Consider the following 22,164-nt stretch of genomic DNA (forward strand, 5'->3'; position numbering starts at 1 on the left):
TGCATTGTATCTATTGGACAAAAATGTATGTAGCAACTAGATTGTGTCATCGCAAGGCAAAAGATTTTGTGTAAAAAATAAATAAATAAAATTTTCTTCAATTTAAAGATTCAATCATGTGATTCTGTCAAACACTAGACTTCGATTGTCATTGTTCATGAGACTCTCAGGGACCTCGAAGCGAAGCTTGATTTGGACACGCCCCCTTTTGTTCTATACAAACTTTGGATCTTCTGTGACACAGTGACATCACTAGGATTCAGCCTTGTGTTAGAAGCTAGTTATCTTTGTAGCTTTCATTAGCCATGCACAAAAACTTGCGCATAGTTTTGAGACAATTCCGAACAACTCAGAAGCATTTATAAAGGAGACAAAGTGTTGTTTAAGATGACCTAATGTTATCAGATGTGTTATCTTGCTGAAAGTGCTCCTGTGGCTGGTTCTGATCTGGGTTTTGGGAGGCAGCCGCTCTCTTCTCTTTCCTATACCGCGGACCGTCCTGACCTACTGTCTTTGTTGTTGTTTACGCGAGTCTTGTTCCAAGCCGTGATCGTGCTAATTGTCAATTATTGCGGAATTATCCAGTATGATGAGTAACCTTAAAAGATGACTAAAAAATCACGCACTAATAGGCTACACACAGCTTCTGTGGTCACATTGTGTTGCAAACAATCAGAAATGAAACACGTACTTGCTTATTTGCTATCCCCAGCCCCTGGCCCTGCTACCCAGAAGCGGCGTAGTGAAATTAGGAGCAAAAATGTCATCTCTGAAACGGTGGAAAGCGGCTGATTGCTTGTTCGCATTTGTAGCATGGAGCACGTTTGCCGAGTTTAATAGGTGCCATGGTAACCTGATCAGCTCAATAATTGTTTTTCCAGCTCTGGCAAATTAAGAAGAAATCATTGTAGAAAGCATTTATTGGCTCGGCCTTTTTTACTTTGAGTTTCTCCAGCGTTTTACCCACTGGCCTTGTTAAGTAATGTGGGTAAACATGCAGTCAAATATTTCAAATAATTAGCAGGAAATTTCGAAAAGATTTCGAGCTTATTGGAACAAGATTTTGTTTTTTGAAAGTAATGCAATATTTTCAGCTCCTTAAAAATAAATATTAGGTAGTGTGTGTATATAAAGCTTTCTCTGATAAGAAACAACAGCAGTGGACTGTAATATCTAACAAGGTTGGAAAATATCGTGCACATTTAGATTTGATTTGGATTATTATAAATATTTTTATACCTTCTGGCAGTATTTGTGCTAAAATCTATTCATCTTTAAAAAGCCCTTTGGCCCTGAAGCCCAGAAAAGCCCCAGAGCATCCAGTGACCCTCCATTTTTCCAAAATGTCTCCAAAATGTATAGACGTTGTCCACGGCCGGAATGTTGGCTTTGATCATTGTGGTTTCATCTGACCACTAATTGTAGGTTAAGTGACACTTCGTAAAGATCCAGCACTGCATTTTGCTTTGCTGCTGACAGCAAGTACCTCTTTAATAGCTCTTTAATAGCTTGTTCTCTTCAGTCTTTGGTTCTGAGACTGTGCTCTCAAGGTTCTTTTCCCGCTTTTGTGATATTATCCTCATGCGTTCCTTTTTTTCTTTCTCTGCAGACTTTTTTAATTCATAAAAATATTTAATGACTCTCTGTATGTTTTATTCTCTTTTGTATCTTTCCTTGGTGTTCAATACCTGACTTGTATAGGTCAAGTGCTTGGATTAAGAGATTTTTCATGCAACAATATTTTAATTAATTCCCCAGAGAAACACAGAATGGCAAAGTATTGGCAAAGACTGGAAGAAAAATCCTAAACAGGACTGTGTAAATCAATTGTTAAATAAATACATAAATAAATAAATAAAACTCAATAAACAGTAATTTATTAAATTTAAGTTAGTATTTGATGTGACAATGCTTTGAGAAACCTTTAGTCTCACGTACATTTAGTGCAGGAATTTAAAAAGAAATTAGTAACTAAGTTTTTTTTTTTGCATGCAAAACCAAGCAGGTTTCCATTTTTTTCTTTTTGGTATTTTTTTAATTAGTGGCATAACAACAATGTTCGAAAATCAGAAATGTTTTAGTACTAACTCAATGAAAAAAAAAACACGGGTGTATAAAACCTTTGTACTGTATATAACATTCTTATCTACATCTGTATCTATCTCTCCATCTATTATGTTATTTCTTTTAGTTCGTGTTTAAAGTTACATCATGTGTTCCTATAAATAAGATAAATAGCTAGTAATTCATCTGTCTGACAGATTTGACAGTTTCATTTATTTTGTATATTTTCTTTTTGAGGTGCTAAAAATCAATCTCTTTCTTTCTTTTTCATCCATCTGTCTATACATCTGTTCATCCTTCAATTTATCTTTTTCAACTTAACTCTGTTATTTTTCGGAATATTTTCTTCAGTTGTTTATTTTATACACTCCTATTATGCATGCATTATACGCAGTGATGCCATTAATTCTGTAGATTGGGAAGAACGTGTCGATGCTGCAGGGTTTTATTCGTATACAACTCGTGCCTCCGCAGCACTGATACAGAAAACAAAATGATGCAATGTTTCAGACTATTTGGAAGGATTTTGCAATCAGGTTACAAAACTTATTTGTTGCTCTTAACAATATTTTTCCTCAGGCTGCTATGGGGTTGACGGCGAGAGTGACTCGATCATGAGTTCGGCCTCGGAGAACTCCACAGAACCGTGGTTTTGCGATGCCTGTAAGAACGGAGTGATGCCCAGCTGTGAGCTTTGCCCCAATCAGGATGGAATCTTCAAGGAGACAGATGCTGGGAGGTGTGATTTTAAGATTTCCTTTGTAAACATTTCTATGATGTCATGCAGTATGCATGAAATGCTTTACACTTTATAGAATTAGATCTGTACCTATAAGACATATGTGACATAATGTTAGATGATAAACGATATCATGATATTAAACCTAAAAGTCTGAAAAACTGGAAAGTCCTCCCTACCACAGTGGCAGCCTTGCATGGACTTCAGAGTTCCTCCATAAAGGATTTATAATTTCGCTAGTAATATAGCTGTAATGTAGCCATAATAAACACATAATTTGTTATGTCTACAGCTACTGTTTTTGTGCACATTAAAATTTGTAACGTTAGTGGTGCAACCACCACCGCGCTTCACTGTGGGATTTTCCGGGTAATGGTTTTAATTTTATTTTTTATTTTAATAGTAAAATTGTATACTCTATTTAGTGATGTATCATGATTCTTTGTAGTGGCCAATTCATGTCTCGCTCATTCATTAATTATTTATATTTTTATTTTGTTATTTTTTTTACATTATGTGTCTCCATTTGAGGTGGTAAAATGTTGCAGTTCCTCTATAATCCTGCAGGTGGTGCTTTTTAGTGAAGTTTTTTTTTTTAGGATTGTAATTAAATCCGAGAAAAAAAATAATATTAAACAGGGATATTTATAAAATTGTGATTATTTATAGGATCGAAAAAAAAAGGAATCAAATCAGCACATACTGTAGGTGCCGTGATAATATCGTACTGGAAGAATCCCCATTGTGATTCACATCCCTACAGGATGGCACAGACACCAGCAGCGCTCATTCGGCTGAAACGCATTCAGAAAGACAGAAGCATTGTGCTCAGTGATATTTATGTGCCCACTACGCATGCAAAATATGGGCTGAGCTCTAGGAGAAGATCCAAGCTATGGAAATGCTACTGAAAGCCTTCGAACATTGAACATATGTCCACAGATGTAGAGGTCTGCCAGATGATCACTCAAACCATCGGCCTCCTCGTCATCATTAAAAGGAGGAAGGTTAATTGGTACGGACATGTCTCTTGCAAAGCAAAGAACATCCTGCAGGGCAGCGATCCTAGGGTGGAGAAGAGAGGTGGGAGCACGACATCAGAGAATGGACAGATCTGGGGAAGGACGGAGAGACCTTAACTGGGAGGAGGATAAACTGCATTGTACTTAAGCATTATATAATACTACGGGATGTGTTGTGTGTATTCACGACATATAGTAACAACTAACGCCATTTTATTTCCGTGTTGTAACATAACTAATGTTAAAAAATTCAAGGGGGCAAGTACCTACGCAAAGCGTCCCCATCAGCATGTTGGTAAATGGTGGCCATAAAGTTCCATGACCTACAGTTACGTTAGCAGCTTAGTTTGTAACTCATAGTGAAACTTAATAAGAAAGATAGCGCACGCGTCTCGGCTGAGCGGGTACGTTTGAAACAACGTGTATAAATTACATTTCGAATGAATAAGCCTTTGAATAAATTTAGCCATTCGATGAAATACGGTTTGTTGTTTATTACAGAGTAATGCGGAATGGCGAAAGAGATGTGGCAGGGTAGCTCGCGAGAGAGAAAGAGAGAGAGTGACCGAGTGAGGAGCTTAGAGAGAGAGATTGTGGAGTGAGGAGATTGGAGCTGTGTTATCACGGATAGCGCTTCCTCAGCTCACCTGCACCTGAATTTGCTACTTCACTAGAGCATGAAAAACACAGCAAATTAAAGTGTGGAGTGCATGCTCGCTACAGATGGATATCTTTATATTGGCCTTCGGCTTCTGCATTTAAAAATCCCGTCAAGAGAAATGGTCGTTTTCTGAGTCTCTTTGACCCGCCGATTGATGATTCATAATCCTGAGAACGTTGACTGGAGCGAAGTTAGCCAGAGAGTTCATTTGTCTCTACGGCCGTTACAGCTCATCTGAGGTTCAATCGCGTACCACATTGCGATGTACTGTATAGTCACTATTTTTCACTATATGTTTGCTGCTATTGAATGAATCACTTCGGGAAAGGATGTTGGAGGAAAATAATCAACGAGAAACATAGTCCTTAAAATCAAAACGCAGAAAATCTACCGACTGTTTTAAAGCACTGACTTTCTCTAGAGACTCTGATTTTACTTCCATTTGATTAAAAAGGAAGGTGATTTATTTAAGGCTTCGTTTGGTAAAAAAGCAGAGATGGGTAGAGTAGCCAAAAAAATTTACTCAAGTTAAAGTAGCTGTACTTCAAAATGATAATACTTAAAGTAGAAGTAAAAAGTAGTCATCCAAAATATTATTCAAGTAAGAGTAAAAAAAGTATTCGGTGAAAAGATACTCAAGACAATGTTCCATCATAATGTCCGATTTATTTTATTTAGAAATTGTGTAAGCAGCCAGACAAATGAAATGATGTACAAATTCTTGACATTTCCAAATAAAATGAATCAAATAAAACTAAATATCTTTACAAAATAGTTAATTAAGGAACAAGGAACACAAATTTCATTATATTTGAACAGTGTAAACTACTTCCTGTGTAAGATAGACTGTATATTCAGGTGCCATTAAAACGTGTAAAATAATGTAAGAAACTTATATTTTTTAGCCTTTATTTTATTTGCCAATGATATATTTTAAGATTACAACATTAAATAAAACAGCTAAACTAACTGCGACATGTTTTCTTCCTTTCCGCGACTATATGTCGCGTTTGTGTGTGGTCATTTAACCACATGAGGTTATTGTTCTTCCAGCTGATTGGTCAAACGGAATCATGTGATAATTGTTGCTACGTCTGATTGGTGAAACAGTCACGTGGTAAATCCACCGGCTGCCTTTCTCTGGCAATAATTAACGAATATCTAATGTGTAGAATAAATGTTTAGAAAAGTAACGAGTAGTGATGGGAAGTTTGAATCATTCTAGTGACTCGAATCCTTGAATCTTGTTCTTGACTTTTTTTTAAGTCATTTCGTTCTTGTGATTAAAAATAAAATAAAATGTTAAGTTTTCAATAAACAGACCCCCAACACGTCTACATGCACAAATTTTGGCTATAGTTCCAGTAATGAAAATATAACAGTGCAGCTAAGGACATATTATAATAAACAGAATGAGTAGCTCACCTCTCATATCTTCTAGTCTGAGTCATTTGTTCTTTTAAATCTGTTGCACTGCATTGTGTCTATGGGAGTCACGTGACAAAAGAACGAACGACTCAGAGTAGAACAGTCATTGAGAAAAAAAAAAAATCGCTCATTTCTTTTTTTTCTGTATATAACCTACGGAGGTTCTGCTATGATTTGCGCATGCACGCCCAGTAGAAATAAAACGAATTGTTCATGAACAACCCATCACTAGTAACGAGTCGAGTGGAGCCGAATGTAGCGGAGTAAGAGTAGCGTTTCTTTTTCACAAATTTACTCATGTAAAAGTAAAAAGTACGGTGCAGAAGTACTTTTTTTTTTTTTTTTTTTTTTCAAAAAGTTACTCAAGTAAATTTACCTGTTACTACCCATCTCGGTAAACAAGAGGCTGAGTATTCTTACTAACTTTGAGCTATGTGCTCGTGTTCTGCTTAAAGGTGGGTGCACGTCGTATGCGCGCTCTATGTTCCAGGAGTGGCGTTCGGAGACATCGACAAGCTACGGCCTGTGACGCTGACAGAAATGAACTACACCAAGTACGGTGCAAAGGTCAGTAGTGGTGAGATTTTGACATTTTCTACTGTATATGATTAAGATGTAGACTAAATAGTGAGAGGTTCAATTTAAATCAAAGTATAGCCAATGTCTCAGTTACTCGGTCGTACTGTGTGTTAGGAGGCTGGAAGCTCAATGTTCTAGCAGTCTGTTTTTATTGGTGGACGCTCAGGTACAAAACTCCTGAATTATTGAGCGGCTGCAGTCACAAGTCATCAAAGAACATCAGCTTCCTGCAAGTGTTTAATATTTTCCGTTTGCTGGAATTTGGCTTAACGCACATGGAAATTACATGTGCAACAATAAATTGCTACTGAAAGTGATGTTAGGGGGAGAGAATGTAAGCTAAATCATATAAGGGCAAGTGCTGTTGTGATGGATATCAGCGCAGCCATGATGCAGTTGAAGGCATAAGGGCGCATCCATTTATTATCAATCAGATTTGTTTATTTATTAAACAAATAATAATTAGTTTTTTATCGATCAGATTTATTATAAATCAGATTTTGTTAGTTATTTTGCTCTGCCAACACAAATCCTTCCGCGTCTGGCAGAAATTATGAACCGCGACTGGTAGAGCTAGCGACTGACGGTGTATATTTTGTATGACTTATGAAAATTAAGAAAGACCATGGACCACATTAGAATGTGTCCAAAGTTCTGCCTGGTAGTTGTTCCTGAGCTGGAATATGTTTCTCGCATTTAAAAGCAAAATACATTCTGCATCTGATTACCACCGGAATCGACAAGGATTATATTTGTTTCATCATGACACGTGGACATTCAGAAAATTGATTAAAGCATGCTGTTCAACGTGTGAGAAAATTACAGTCAGTACTGAATCTGTTTTTAGTAAGTGTGGGCTTAGAAGGCAGAAGCAGATTTACATAATAAAAATGTCTTTTGAAGGTAGCTATTAGCTAGGTCTGCTTAGCAGTGGAGTGTATATAGTCTTTCTGGCAGGTGCTTCATAACATGTGAGTATATTGAAATGGATGCAGAAAAAAAATATATATATATATTACGGATTATGCTTTGATTTAATTTTTTATTTGTTTAAAAGAAAAAAAACTGTCTTCTCGTCCAAAGAAAAATAAAAAAGGGAGACAAAAAAAAGTTTTTATTGAAGGAATAATAGGATTATTGGAATGATTATTAATTAGGTAGTCTATGCTTTATCAGCTAGGATCCTTTTAAGTTCGAGATGCCAATAAACTAAAGTGGTACACAATAACATCCTCTTAATCAAGCCATCCATTTCATAAACTCATAAAAGTTCTTGAGCAGTGCCATTACTACTGTCTGAACATTTATCCAAAGTATTTGAAGCATTTGACATTTACTTTACCTGAAAGCAAATTTTAGGGTCACGGAAGTCAGAAGACGGCGTTATACTGCTGAGCAAAATTACTTTTAAAAGCACTTTAAAGTCGTCCTTTAATGGTTTGTTCTTTACATTTGAAAGGGAATTGCTGTTGAAAAAGCCTATTATTATTTTAATTCCCGAGCTCTCGCGATCGACACATTCTCAGCTTTCTGGAAGCGTGACCTTGCGTTGCGTCATGTGCTGACAAAGTCGAATGAGCTTTCAGAGTCTGTGTGTCCAGCTTTATCTGTAATGGGTTTATGTAATGAAAATGGATGTGGATATTTTATAATGAGGTTCGAAGAATTTTCATACTCGGCTTCTAATACAGAACCATCATGCGGAGTAGAGTGACTGACGCTTCCAAATGAGGCGTAATCTTTTCAGACAGAGTTATAATATTTGTAATTATAATTTATTATCCGTCTTTAATGAAATAACCCAACAGACAATAACACACCTCTGCTTTAGTTAAATCTTTAAAATCGATGGCTTTTGCTATTTGTATAAACAAACCGCTAATGAAATATGCATTGTGGTGTGCGTTAGGAGTGCAGTCTCTGCGAGGATGCCCGCTTCGCCCGTACCGGCGTGTGTATCAGCTGCGACGCGGGCATGTGTCGCTCCTACTTCCACGTGACATGCGCTCAGCGGGAAGGCCTTCTGTCCGAGGCTGCTGCAGAAGAGGTGAGCACGGCGTCCGCTCTTTCAGTTGAATTACATAAAACCGCTAAAAGAAGGAAGAGCAGAATATTTCTTAGGTTTCATGTGAGGCTGCCGCTAACCATTGTTTTGATAACTGAGTTATTAATTCCTCAAGTAATTGAAATGACTGGAATTGGGTTAAGACATTATTAAAACCTGTAGTGCTGAGCCTGTAAATTTGTGGAAGGAATGGGGTCAAAAAAAAAATCATGAATGGACTTTTGCTCTGTAGCCATGAAAAAAAAAAAACACTCGTTTGTGAGACTAATCAGGAAAAAAAGCTCTTAAATTTGTTAGGAAGCATATATTGGACTTTGGAATAATAATTAAAAAAAAAAGTCATGTGATCTGACGAGGTCAGACTGACCCTACACCAAAGTGATGAGTGCGTCAGGGTAAAAAGGGAAGCGCATTATACACACACACATTCTCCAGCAAGCTCAGTAAAACCTAACAGCTGTTTTACTTATAGTTCTATGCAAAGGTCTTAAGCACAACCAAAAATATGAGCAAAAGATGCTTTTGAAAACATTTCTGCATAAAAGAAACTTATATAAAGAGCAATAAAGAGGAATAAAATAAACAGTCAATATTTGAAAAATGAAAAAACATTGTTTAAACCAGGAGTTTTAGACACAGATTTGTGCAGTTTTATAAGAAAACAGCTGTTAGGTTTTACTGAGCTTGCTGGAGAATATAAGTTCTTCTGGTAACTTTGTCACACTCGCTCTTTTCTGTTTTTATGCACATCCCAGGAGCGGACATTAGGTTTTTTGTTTCCATCTGAAATGTGCACTTTATTTATTATTTATTAAACCTAGCCACTATATTAGGAACGATGTTCACAATCAATGTTGTTCCAGCTGTCCAGTTGAGGTGAGTGATCGTGTGCCAACTGTAGTCATATGTATGTCTTAAGCTTTAACATGGGGTGTGTTCTGGGAAACCTTTCTTTCTGTTTTCCATGGATATATAGAAAGCTTTTTTGAGTTGATGTAGCATTTCTTAGGCTTATCAGTCTGGAAATTCTCATTTGAACTTCCTTATCAATAAGCATTAAAGTAAACATCAACTGAATCTCTTTACCTACTCTACTGTATATCTACTATTTTACTATTAATTTTTTTCTATTCCCTCCAGTCTTTTTGATGTCGTTTATCAGCTTTTTTTTCTTCTTTTTTTTGTCTTCGACCAACCATAAACCTACCTCCTCCTCTCGTAAAGCCAGGTAGGGTAGCTGTGTTTGCTGTCTGTGTGTGGAGGCTAATAAAAGCAGCCCTAAGCTGTTCTGAGTCTTTCATCATTCTAAAGCTTGCTTCGTGCCGGGGGAGATCATGCCCTGCTTCAGTCCAGTCATCTAGGCATGACTGAAAAAAATAAAATAAAATTAAACACCAGCGCAGGAATGCTCACTGTCATCAGCAAATTATGTGATATCGCCAAGAATAACCAGAATAGAAAAGAAAATGCTGTTGTACAATTTGTGTTATAACAGTACACACACACACACACACACACACACACACACGCACACAAGGGTGAGTCAAAAATGATCAACACACTGAATAAAGAATTTACTTTTAATTAACTGTAAGAAAATACAAATGCATACTTGTATAATATTTAAGGCTGAGCTGCAAGCAATGAATTCATCAGAAGTGAATCTTCGTCCTAATAGGACTGCTTATAGGGGACTAAACACAAGGAGTTAAAGTAAGATGGAGCGAGATCAGGAATATAACGAGGATGCTTTAACATCTCAAACTGGAAGTTTTTGCTTAAATGAAGTCATACAAGGATATCAGCCGTCTGCATTTAATCGAAGTTTAGGCTTCAGCCCTTTAATAAGCGTCTCACTGTATCGAGCGCCGTTAATTGTTGAACCTTTTTCCTGATAGTGTTCCAATACTTCCGGCCCTTGATAAATTTTCCAGCTGATGGTCGACTTTTGAACTTTTTCCCAGTCATTGATTGAGGACGTTTCCGTTCCGTACTCTTCTGTTTACTTTCAGACTCGTAGTGATGATTCCGTGTTTCATCACCAGTAATGATTCTCTTTAAGAAACTTAACACATAGAACATAAATTAACAAAAACTAACTAGCTAACTTACAGACCTCATTAGCCGGCTAGCTGAGTATCACACATACGTGCATGCATGTATAAAGCTTTAGAAGACGCTTATTTAACATTTATGGATATAAATTATATTTATACACAGTATATTCACAAATAATATATTTTATATAATAATAATATATAATCATATAACAAATAATAACAATGTGTTCTTTACTTATTAAACTGCTTACAGTTCTAGGTTTTAGTTAATAAAGTGTTGTTCTGATTCCTGGTAATCTACTTGTTTGTGAACTACAGTAGAATAGCTCTGACAAAGGATCAAAGGGAAAAAAAAAAATTCAGGCTGAGTATAGTCACAGCCCATCAAGCTCATAGATGAAATTTGAAGCCCATATCTGAGAGTCCCGGTGTTAAAGGTGACGTCGTGTGCTGATAAACACTTGGGCAAAGTGCCTACTTGCCACAATCCACTTAATCCAGTCAGCTGTGCGAAAGGCCCCCGTATCAAAAGGTAAGCGCGCTGATAGCATCCAGCAAGATGCCTTAAGCTTAAACGATTCCTCAAGGCGCGCGCCGCTACAAAATGGCAGCTCATCCTGCACCCTCAGGGGAGTATTTCCGAGTGTGTGTGGAATCTCAGAGGAGAAAATGTCCCCTGTCTATGAGCTAAGACATGAATCAGCTCATATTGTCCTCGGATGGTTCCTCCGCGCTCGCTTTGTGCGGCTCAAAAGTTCACATCCGCACTAAAATGCTCTCAGCCTTTAAAGTGCGGAAATTTACAGGCCTGTTGTCATGGAGTATTCGTCACCAGTTATCTGCACGGACGCAGACGCCAGTCTAGAACTCAGGATGTCATTACCCCAGCCGCTAGGATGGCTGAGATATTCCTATCTCAACCCCAGTAATGAAACTATACATTAGAATTATCAGGCCTGGCAGAATTGGAGGACGCGAGAAAAAAGAAATCTGGAGAAATAGTCGTGTTGGAACAATATCTGGGAATAGGATAGGACACGTAATACTTCAAATGTTAGAGAGTGTGCTTTTAAAATTCCTAACCCTGCATTACACGCTTCTCCGTGCCCTTCAAGTCAGGCTGCAGATATGATTAGAAACAGAGCTCACTGAAGTCTGGCTTATTTTTTTGATAAGGTTATATGTGCAGTAGCGTCCTATTTCTGAGTGCACTTACGAAAACTGTTTATACCGTTCATCATTAATATCTGTATTTTTATTTGTTGTGTTTTTATTAAAAGTAATACATTGTTTAAATTGTCTGATTTAATGGTAAATATCGTTTAAGACATAACATAAAATTAATGAAAAAAATTGTAAATATTACTTGTTTACCATTTCTTTTATTTTAGTAATGTTCAATCTTTATGCAATAAATAAAAAGCATATGTGTAAGTAAATAAGCAAATTTACATACAAGTAAATGAACATAAATAATGTAAATATTGTTAAAAATAATAAATTTAATAATAGATCAATACATAATTACAAAAGTACATTTGTTAATAAGTACATATGTTAATAAGTAAATAATAATAAACACTTAAATAAACAAATACCTAAATAAACATGGTAAATGCATAAGTAAAGAATTATTAATTAATAAATTTAACTAAATTTAATTGATGATAAGCAATTGTGTGTATGTATGCAAGTAAATTTACTTGTTAATTCAGCTTGTTTGCTTCCCTAAAATATTAAATACTTTTACCTTTTAATTTAGTTAATAACATACTTGTATGCGTACAGTGTTTGTTTAATAGTCTACTTGCATATTTAAATGTCTTTTGCTTACTTTATTTCCAATACCTATTTTTTTGTTTAAGTGGCCTGTCGGTTCCTCCATCAGACGAGCAGGACACATAACCCTATGCTTTATCAATAAAATATTAAAACTACCCTAACTCACAAAAGGCAATCTTTCCTATTAAGTAATTGCATTACTGTGTGCTCACCCGTTCACTTTTGTCTCCAGGACATAGCCGACCCGTTTTTCGCTTACTGTAAGCAGCACGCCGACCGCTTCGACAGGAAGTGGAAGAGGAAGAACTACCTGGCTCTCCAGTCCTACTGCAAAATGTCACTGCATGAGCGAGAAAAGCAGCTGACTCCCGAAGCCCAGGTCTCCTATGTTTTCAATGCTTTTGAGCTTAACAGTCTTTCAGTAAAGGTATTTGCTCCACTGCATTTTTTTTTCTGACACAATCATAAAACTCATGATTTGCTGTATTTGCTTGTTTAAGAATTCACTGACTTCATGTCTCTTTCTTGGATCAGAAAATGTTATAATATTGTAGCAATAACATTACTACTGAAGTAATTGCATGAAAATAAGACACCAATAACAATGTTAGAATTTAGATTTTAGAATTTACAGTAATAGTTTTTTTTCAGACGTGTATACTGTATATTGTCTGTTTTTTTCCTTTCCATGATGCCAGGCTAGGATCAGCGCACGGCTGCAGCAGTACCGGGCGAAGGCAGAAGTGTCCCGGAACGCACGTCCTCAAGCGTGGGTGCCACGCGAGAAGCTCCCGCGGCCACTCACCTCCAGCGCCTCGGCCGTGCGAAAGCTCCTGCGTAAAGCCGAGCTGATGGGCATCAGCACGGACGTGTTCGCCACCGACACTGCAGACGCCAGCGCCAGCCTGGACGGACGCCGGAAACACAAACAGCCTGCACTCACTGCTGATTTCGTCAACTACTACCTCGGTATGTGTTTACAGTGAACAGTTATTAGATGATGATGATCATGATGATGATGAGGCATGATTTGATTATTAATAGTACAGAGTTAGACTGTTGTACTTGAACCAGCATCTAATTAGTACACATTGTTAGTAATTCTCATTTTTAACAGCTATATTAATACTCAATAAATTAATAACTAGATTATTACTTATGCCAGCTAGTTTAATATATAACGCTAAAAGTTGATAGTTTTTCAGGAACAGCACAACCCTAAGTGTTTTGCACTTTTGTTTATAAGAAAACAATTTGCAGATTGTTCTAATTTTCTGTTTATTAAACAGTAACTTGCTGTATTTATTTATTTATTTATTTATTTATTTATTTATTTACCCATTTACTGTTATGTAATGGAAGTCTTCTATATATACACACACATCTCTCCATGTGAAAGTCTATATATTCTATATATATCACTCCATAAAACACACAAGCAATTCCACCCCTGGTTAGCTCAAAAACAACAACCAGTTATTAGGTTTAGGGGGCCATTACTTTGTAGGGGCCATTAAAGTTTTTACTTTTTTTTTTTTTTCCTTAATTAATTAAAATCATCATTTAAAGATTTGAACCAGATGGCACGGTGGCGTAGTGGTTAACACTGTCGCCTTGCACCGCCATGTTCTGGGTTCGAGTCCCGCCTCTGTGTGCATGTTCTCCCCGTGCTTGGTGGGTTTCCTCAAGGTAATCCGGCTTCCTTCCACAGTCAAAGACATGCAGGTTAGGCTAATTGATGTCCACAAATTGCCCGTAGTGTGTTAATGTGTGTGAGTTAGCCCTGTGGTGCATTGGCACCCCGTCCGGGGCGTACCCCGCCTCGTGTCCTAAGACTTCTGTATATATGATAAAAGCGGTATATATAATTAGGATGATGATAATGAATGAGAATGAGGTAATAAATCAGGAAGGGGGCAAATACTTTTTCACAGCACTGTATTAGAAAGAGGACGTTCATATAAACCTTGGAATTTCTGCACAAGCTGCTGTTTTAGAAAATTAATCAAACTTTTATCGGATCGCAGCTCTTAGTGTTATTGTGTGTAATTAATAGATCATTGAATAGTAATAATCCGAAATCGTTTAGTTAATATACAAGTGTTCCACACAGTTTTCTCAATTGTGTTGCGAAGAATTAAGAATTACATGCTTTCGATTATTTAAAAAAATCATTACAAACCCCCAAATTGCTAACTGTTATCATTCCAGTCCCGTTAGTGTGCTGATGTTGGTTAACGTAACGAAGCTTGTTGTGTAGAAATTCGACTCGCTTCTGACTAACGCAGTCGCTTCGCTAATTTAAAAGTACTAAAACGCGTACTGACAACCGCGGCGAGATATCATATATCAGTCATAACATCCATCCCTCAGTGAAAAACAGCAGGCGGAATGTGAGAGACAGTGCCAGACAGGCATTCCGCTCGGTATGTCGTCTCGCAGAGAGGCACTTGCCCTCCAAACAAGCGATGCTAAGAGCAGATGTGCCGGTGTAACCTTGGGCACACACTCGATTAGGCTTCAGCAGGAGGCCTCTCCTCCATCAGCACTCTCTCTTCCTTGTCTCTCTCTCTCTCTCCTCTTCCCCTGATGTGCATTTCTTTTCTTTATCGTAAGTAGATAACCATCACTGTATTGATCCATGTGTGTCTATTGGTATTCAGAGCGGAACATGAGGATGATCCAAATCCAGGACAACATCTTGGAGCAGAAGAACCTGAAAGACAAGCTGGAGAGCGAGCAGGAGAAGCTGCATGTAGAGTACAACAAGGTAAAAATTAAAGTTGATTAATTACCTGATTCAGAATAGTCAGGTGGGACAAAAAGTTTAGCAGGTATTAAATCCTGGGGCGTTTTCACATTAGGCATGAATGATTTGTCCACATTAGGAACGATTGCTCCCTGGCTCACTCTCCCACTGGACAGCGTTTACATTAGTTATTAAAGATTCTATTGGTTGTTAAAACATGTACATGTGTAATTAACTAACCGAACAGTCTGGAAGATTTCAAAACATGATGTAATGTAATCACTTTTAGAAGCTTCTGATTGAGCAAGTATCATAATTAGGAATAACTGGGATTGTAAAAGAGCCCATGTTTAGAGTTAATAGCCTTCTGTACTTGATACTATGAGAAAATCAATGGAACTCAGAGGAAAATATGTATAAAAATAAGTGGGACTTGACAAGTCCCGTGTCTCATTTATAACATTTTTAGATATCTTCTATACAGGTACCAAGCATTATAAGTAATTATAAAATACACAGATACTTAGGCGTGGTGGCCTACTGATTGGTGCTTGACTTGTGATCATGAGGTAGCAAGTTCGAGCTTCAGCCCGGCACCGGGAAACAATTATTATTATTATTATTATTATTATTATTATTATTATCCATACATATAATAAAATGTTAAGTTAAGTCTGTACTTTAAAGATATTTGCAAAAAAAAATGTGGGGAATTAAGATAGTAATAGAACACATCATAATGGTTTTCTGAATTTTTGTCTGTTTATTTGTGCATGCATCACGTAAAAACTATTAAACTAATTTTACTGGGGTTTTCACATTATATTTAGCCGAGCTTGAGGTAACATATAGGCTTTGTTTCATCACAATTGGCCCACAGGCAGAGAAGATATGAAACTTTGAAATTTAAACGGAAGACACTTTTATCATAAAAAAAAAACAACCTTGAAAAACAATCACTTCATCTCAAAATTCATTCAACAGATGGCGCTGTAATTTTTTTTTAACACGCTTATGAGTGTGTAGTTAAAATCTACTTATTAAGCGCGTTATCACCTTCAAACCGTGCACTTCACGGTAACGTAAAAATTTTTTTTCATTCCAAAATTACATTTACATTTAGGCATTTTGGCAGACGCTCTTATCCAGAGCGACTTACATTTTTATCTTATTACACATCTGAGCAGTTGAGGGTTAAGGGCCTTGCTCAAGGGCCCAACAGTGGCAACTTGGTGGTTGTGGGGTTTGAACCTGGGATCTTCCGAACCATAGTCCAATGCCTTAACCACTGAGCTACCCCTACCCCTTGGAAATTAGAATTTTTTGGGGGGGAATGTAATTTTCATACAATTAATACTTTTTGGGGTTGGTACGGTGGCTTAGTGGTTATCACTGTCACCTTGCACCTCCAGGGTTCGGGTTCGATTCCAGCCTCAGTGACTGTGTGCAAGGAGTTTCTCCGTACTTGGTGGGTTTCTTCTGTGTACTCCGGTTTTCTCCCACAGTCCAGAGACATGCAGATTAGGCTAATTGGTGCTCCCAAATAGCTCGTAGTGTATTAATGAATGAGCGTTTGGGCCTTGCAATGAATTGGCACCCTGTCGAGGGTGTATCACGCCTCGTGCCTTAAGTCCCCCGGTATAGTCTTTAGCCTGGTGCAATCCTGTATACAAGATAAAGCGGCATAGATGACGAGTGAGTGAGATAGATGACAAGTGAGTGTATAGTATTTGGATACAAAAAAACAAGTAAAATAATTTTAATTGTATTTGTAATAATTAAAGTTTGTAGAATAATAGTTGAGAATGATGTTGTCTAGATATTTATCTATTTCTTTTCTCCCCACACTTCTTTAAAAATTCAAAGGAACACTTGGATAGTTTGCTCAGAGAATAATACAGCCTCAACACATCGGTGTTCTACTCTATATAGTGTCGCCTTTTTGATTTCTTAAGTGTGTTGGTTCTGCATTCTGTGACTTTAAGAGAAAAACACATCCACAGTACCTTATTACGCCGTTATTTTCACACTTGGTGTTTTCTTTTCTCCAGAAAATGCATTTGGAAAAAGGATGTATGAAAACTGAGGCTCGCTTGATATCACTTTAGGACTAACAACAATCTTAGCAGGCTTTGCTGGTTTCAGAAGACTTTCAGACGAGCATAGCTTGCCCTTGGTTAGATTTATTTATTATTAGGAATACGGAAGGAATAAAACAAGCCAGGGCAATGTGTCGTAGGAAAATAATAAAAGACTCTGCGATATGGGCTGAGGTACTGTTACCGCCCTGACGTTGATTCATTTTCCCATGATTTCATATAATAAAGAAGCTTATTTCTTTTATATAGTTAATGGTTGGCATGTCATGCTTTTTAATGATACTCGTTAGGGCTGTGAAATTAATCCAGTGCTAATTGGGACTGACATTCAAAACCTTCAATCGACGCAATCTTGCACGTTATTAATGAATTAATGCATTTATTGTTAATTTTATTAATACTTTCTCTACTGTGTCTGTTTATTTACCATCCCCTTAAAAACATACTACCGCATATGGAGTCACATGACTCCACCCCATCCGGTCTTTAATAGCTGAACGTACTTGTAGTATAAACCTTATGAGGGAAAAAAAAAAATCCTTCATTAATTATAATCGAGGTAAAATGTTTAATTTATCGCCCAGCACTAAGTGTGTGTAGGTGTATTTAATGTTGCGGAACATCTGCAAGACACATTGGTTCTTGTTATCACTTACATTATAGCAGCTTTAAACATTAAAACAAATAAATAAGTAAAATAGAATCTTAATACAAGTGCATCGATATAACTCGCTTTAAAGTCAAAGAGCTGCTGTTTAACCAATCACATTTAAGAGTTCAGGAGCACCGTGGTGATAAGATTGGTGTAACTATGAAGATGAGAAGGTTGTTCACATTCGAAGTAGCTTTAGCTCTGAGGCTTCATCACGCTTCAACACAAGGTACACTATATGGACAAAAGTATTTGATCAAACTTGCAATGGCTTTGTATCCGAACACATGTACGTCAATATGGAGTTGGTCCCCCTTCTGCAGCTATAACAGCTTGAAATCTTCTTGGATGGCTGTCCACACGGGGCTTGATTGAAACACCTAAATTCAGTAATTAACAGGTTTGCCCTTTTTTTTTTGTCCATAACGAAATCTTGGCTTTTTCAGAATAACTGCATTTTGGATGCATCTCATTGCGTTTTGTGTTAAAATATGCACTGAGGGGAGGAAAAAAAAAAAGGTAAATGTAAGGGCATCCTTGCAGAGGTCCAAGCGCCCAGATGAGAAAGGGACTAAAAGTTTAATGTTGCATTCAGTCTTTCTATCTAATACAATGCCTATTAGGAGTTAATAATGAAGCGTCGGTTTGCTAATTGCCCGTCTTAGGTTACTTTAAGAGAAGCTGGCCTTGCAAGAAGACAGAGAGGAATCTCTATTGGGGACTAAATGAACATCTTCACACTCTTCGGGAAGATAAGCGTGTCAGACATGGAGGACATTGTCCCTGTTCATGATTTATGTATGAATCAATTACTAGTGTGACTTTGGCAATATGCTTTAATAATGCATTTGTTGTAATGTTTAATTGTTTCTATAGTAACCGCTCATTCACAGTAAGCAAATGAAATTTAAAATTAAAGATAAGGTGATTTTTTTTTTGTGAAGTTTTAGATCACGTTTAAGAAAAGTGTCAGTTTTTTGTCTTTAAAAAATAGCGATTTTAATTATGTAAAACAGAAGTGATCTTGTTTTACAAACAATAAAAGTAAAAAAAAAAATGTGCTTAAATTTTCTGCAATAAACCAAAATTAGTAGATGGAAAAATTACATTCTCCATTGTGAGTTTACAGACTAAAAACATGAGAAAAATAAACCCTCAAGCCAATTTGAAGCAGTTTGACTTTTCCCCTATTGTGACCTCATATAAGAAAGGCCCTCCCCAGTTTCCGGGGGCGTGGCTCAGTAGTAGCTCATTTACGCAGACACTAAACTAGAACATGTGCACGAGGAGTGAAATAAATCTTTTATTTAAAGGCCAAAAAAAAAAATGCATTATCTGAGCGGTATTTGAGCGAAAGCATTAACACACAAATGCACATACTCAAGATAACATGGGAAACAGGGCCCACGTTTGATTACATCCACTCCTCAAACAGCGGTGTAACTTTCAAAACACTTGACTGCCAGCGTTATGAGCCAAAGAAGAGTCTGTGGTTAGCGTGAGAGGATTTTTAAATGTTAGCGTGCGTCTCCTCTTCACACAGAGCCGTAGATAAGAGGCAGCATTCTGTGGTTTAGATTCACACTCCCATAATAACTTCACCTCTCCACTGTTCCCTCTCATCATCCTCTCTATCACACGCCTGCCTGACGCTTATCTACCGTCTGGAGGTCTGAGTGGCCTTCACACACTCAAATGCCACGGCCGCGGATGTGTGGCAGGGCGTGCGCGTGTGCGTGCGTCTGTGTAAATGATGTAACGTATGCCGGAAAAGTAAAATGCCATCGATTTTTTTGTTTGCTTCGATCCCATTTCTTTTGGTTTATTTTCGCTTTAGTGTAATTTTTAGTCTAATGACCACTGCAGTGCAGTGTCAAGGTTTTCAGTGCATCATAGTGTCTATGTGAAGTTTTGCATTTTTTTTTTTTTTCATTGATATGAAGGATTCACTTTTGTCTCTAAAATATTTTGGACTTTTAGTCGTCTAGCCATCACAATATAGCCTTTGTCAGAGTCGCTCAAATCCAGACGAATAACCCTTTTTTATCTGCTTCCAACATAAACACCTCAACTTCAGAGATGAAACGTTAACTTACTATCTAATATATCTTCACCACATCCAGGTGGTATTGTAACGAGATACCGTAACTGTACAGTAGCTACTTTGACATGAGCCAAACGACCAAAAGTGCAGCTCTCGGGGGTTGTTCCTGGTCTGCAGTGATCAGAACTGAAAGTTGAGGATAAACACAAAGGATAATGATTATAGACGGATCAAAATCCACAAGAGGTGCAAGATGAAGTTTCTGGCAAGGCGCTTACTTTGAAAAAGTGTTTAGATGCTGGGATGCTTGCCAAAGTGGGTGGTGCGTAAGCATTGACCATGCAGGGTGTCCAAACATTATTATAACTATTATATTTTACAATTAAAAAAATATATATTATTTGTCAATCCTTAAAATCTAATCCCTAAGAAATGTTTCATCTTCAATTTCAACTATTAACTATTCAGGAATTTTAAATGGGGTACACAAACTTTCGTTTGCCTATTTATTTTATATTTCACTTGCTTGGGAAAAAAAAATCTATTACACATTTTTATTTTTTGAATAACACTAGTTCAAAGATGCCTGTTCAAAGATATATATATATATACACACACACACACACACACATACATACTTAGCAAAAAAAGAAACGTCCTCTGACTTTCAACTGTTTTTACTTTCAGTAAACCTAATGTGTAAATATTTGTATGAACACTAAAAGAGTCAACACCATAAGACATAAACTAAAAATGTTTCACAATGTGTCCCTGAATGAAGGTAGGCTCAAAATCAAAAGTACCAGTCAGTATCTGGTGTGGCCACCAGCTGCTTGAAGTACTGCAGTGCATCTCCTCCTCATGGACTGCCTATTGCGGACAGTCTGAGCACTGATGGAGGGATTGTGTGTTCCTGGTGTGACTCGGGCAGTTGTTGTGGCCATCCTGTACCTGTCACGCAGGTGTGATATTCGGATGTACCGATCCTGTGCAGGTGTTGTTACACGTGGTCATCCACTGCGATGATGTTCAGCCGTCCTTCCTGTCTCCCTGTAGTGCCGTCTTAGGTGTCTCACAGTGCGGACATGGCAATTTATTGCCCTAGCCACATCAGCAGTCCTCATGCCTCCCTGCAGCATGCCTAATGCACGTTCACGCAGATGAGCAGGGACCCTGGGCATCTTTCTTTGGGTGTTTTTCACAGTCGGAAGACAAGTCTCTTTAGTGTCCTGTGTTTTTAGAACTGTGACCTTAAATGTAAGCTGTTAAGGTCTTAACGACCATTTCACAGGTGCATGTTAATTAATCGATTATGGTTAATTGAACATGCATGGAAAACATTGTTTAAAACCTTTACAATGAAGATCTGTAAAGTTATTTGGATTTTTACAACATTATTGTTGAAATACAGGGTCCTGAAAAATGGACGTTTCTTTTTTTGCTGAGTATATATTATATATAATGTATTATCATTTAAATTACCATAATCTCAAACATGCAACAGTTGTTTATTATAATAATATATTTTTTCATTTTGGATTCATTTATGCTTTTACTATTTATGGTTTACTTTTTTTTTAGCTATTTAGTCAATATAACTGAATACTGGTATTGGATAATACTCAAAACAATCAGAAAAAAGTGAGAAGAAAATATACACATTTAATAAATATACAAAATATACACAAAAAATGAAAACATTTCTGTTTTTTACTGTGACCTAAAGAAATAAATAATTATATTTCGGCTGCATTAGATTAGTCACAGCTTTCCTAAAGTAATCTGGGGGGACATTTTTGATATTTTGTATGCTTTGTTCTCTTCCCTGCTGTTACTGATATATACAGTACAGTACATCCTTCTAATTGAATAATGTTTCAGCTTGGCCGGGTTTATAGTCTTCTCGCTCTTTTCTGACAGAGCCATCAAGCTTGTCCTTGTCTTATCTGCCTCTCTGCTGCTGTTTTATCTGCCGCAGCTCTGCGAGTCTCTGGAGGACCTGCAGAATGTCAACGGGCTGCTGAGGACCGAAGGCCAGTCCGTGTGGAACATGTTGGGAAACATTCTCGGGCAGGTTCGTTTTTCTTTTTTCTTTCTTTTCCACATATCTCCTGACCTTTTGAACAGCTCCTATTCAACCTACAGTCCTTCTGTAGTTACATCGGTCCATCTATACTCGTCAGATAGACATTAAGGGGAAAATATATATCTCGTGCTATT

The 22,164-nt window shown here is 37.3% G+C and overlaps 1 protein-coding gene across 3 annotated transcripts in view; it reads left to right on the top strand.

The window, feature by feature from the left end:
* phf14 (PHD finger protein 14) overlaps positions 1-22,164 on the top strand; it is a 104,514-nt gene that overhangs the window by 20,548 nt on the left and 61,802 nt on the right. For all 3 annotated transcript variants that reach the window (XM_053490099.1, XM_053490100.1, XM_053490101.1), the window contains exons 5-11: positions 2,644-2,803; positions 6,370-6,481; positions 8,403-8,540; positions 12,633-12,827; positions 13,099-13,369; positions 15,064-15,170; positions 21,923-22,018. In XM_053490099.1, coding sequence (XP_053346074.1) covers positions 2,644-2,803; positions 6,370-6,481; positions 8,403-8,540; positions 12,633-12,827; positions 13,099-13,369; positions 15,064-15,170; positions 21,923-22,018 — 1,079 coding nt within the window. The remainder of the gene's footprint in view (positions 1-2,643; positions 2,804-6,369; positions 6,482-8,402; positions 8,541-12,632; positions 12,828-13,098; positions 13,370-15,063; positions 15,171-21,922; positions 22,019-22,164) is intronic.

Source organism: Clarias gariepinus, chromosome 28 (genome assembly GCF_024256425.1).
Source record: "Clarias gariepinus isolate MV-2021 ecotype Netherlands chromosome 28, CGAR_prim_01v2, whole genome shotgun sequence".
Classification (NCBI taxonomy): domain Eukaryota; kingdom Metazoa; phylum Chordata; class Actinopteri; order Siluriformes; family Clariidae; genus Clarias; species Clarias gariepinus.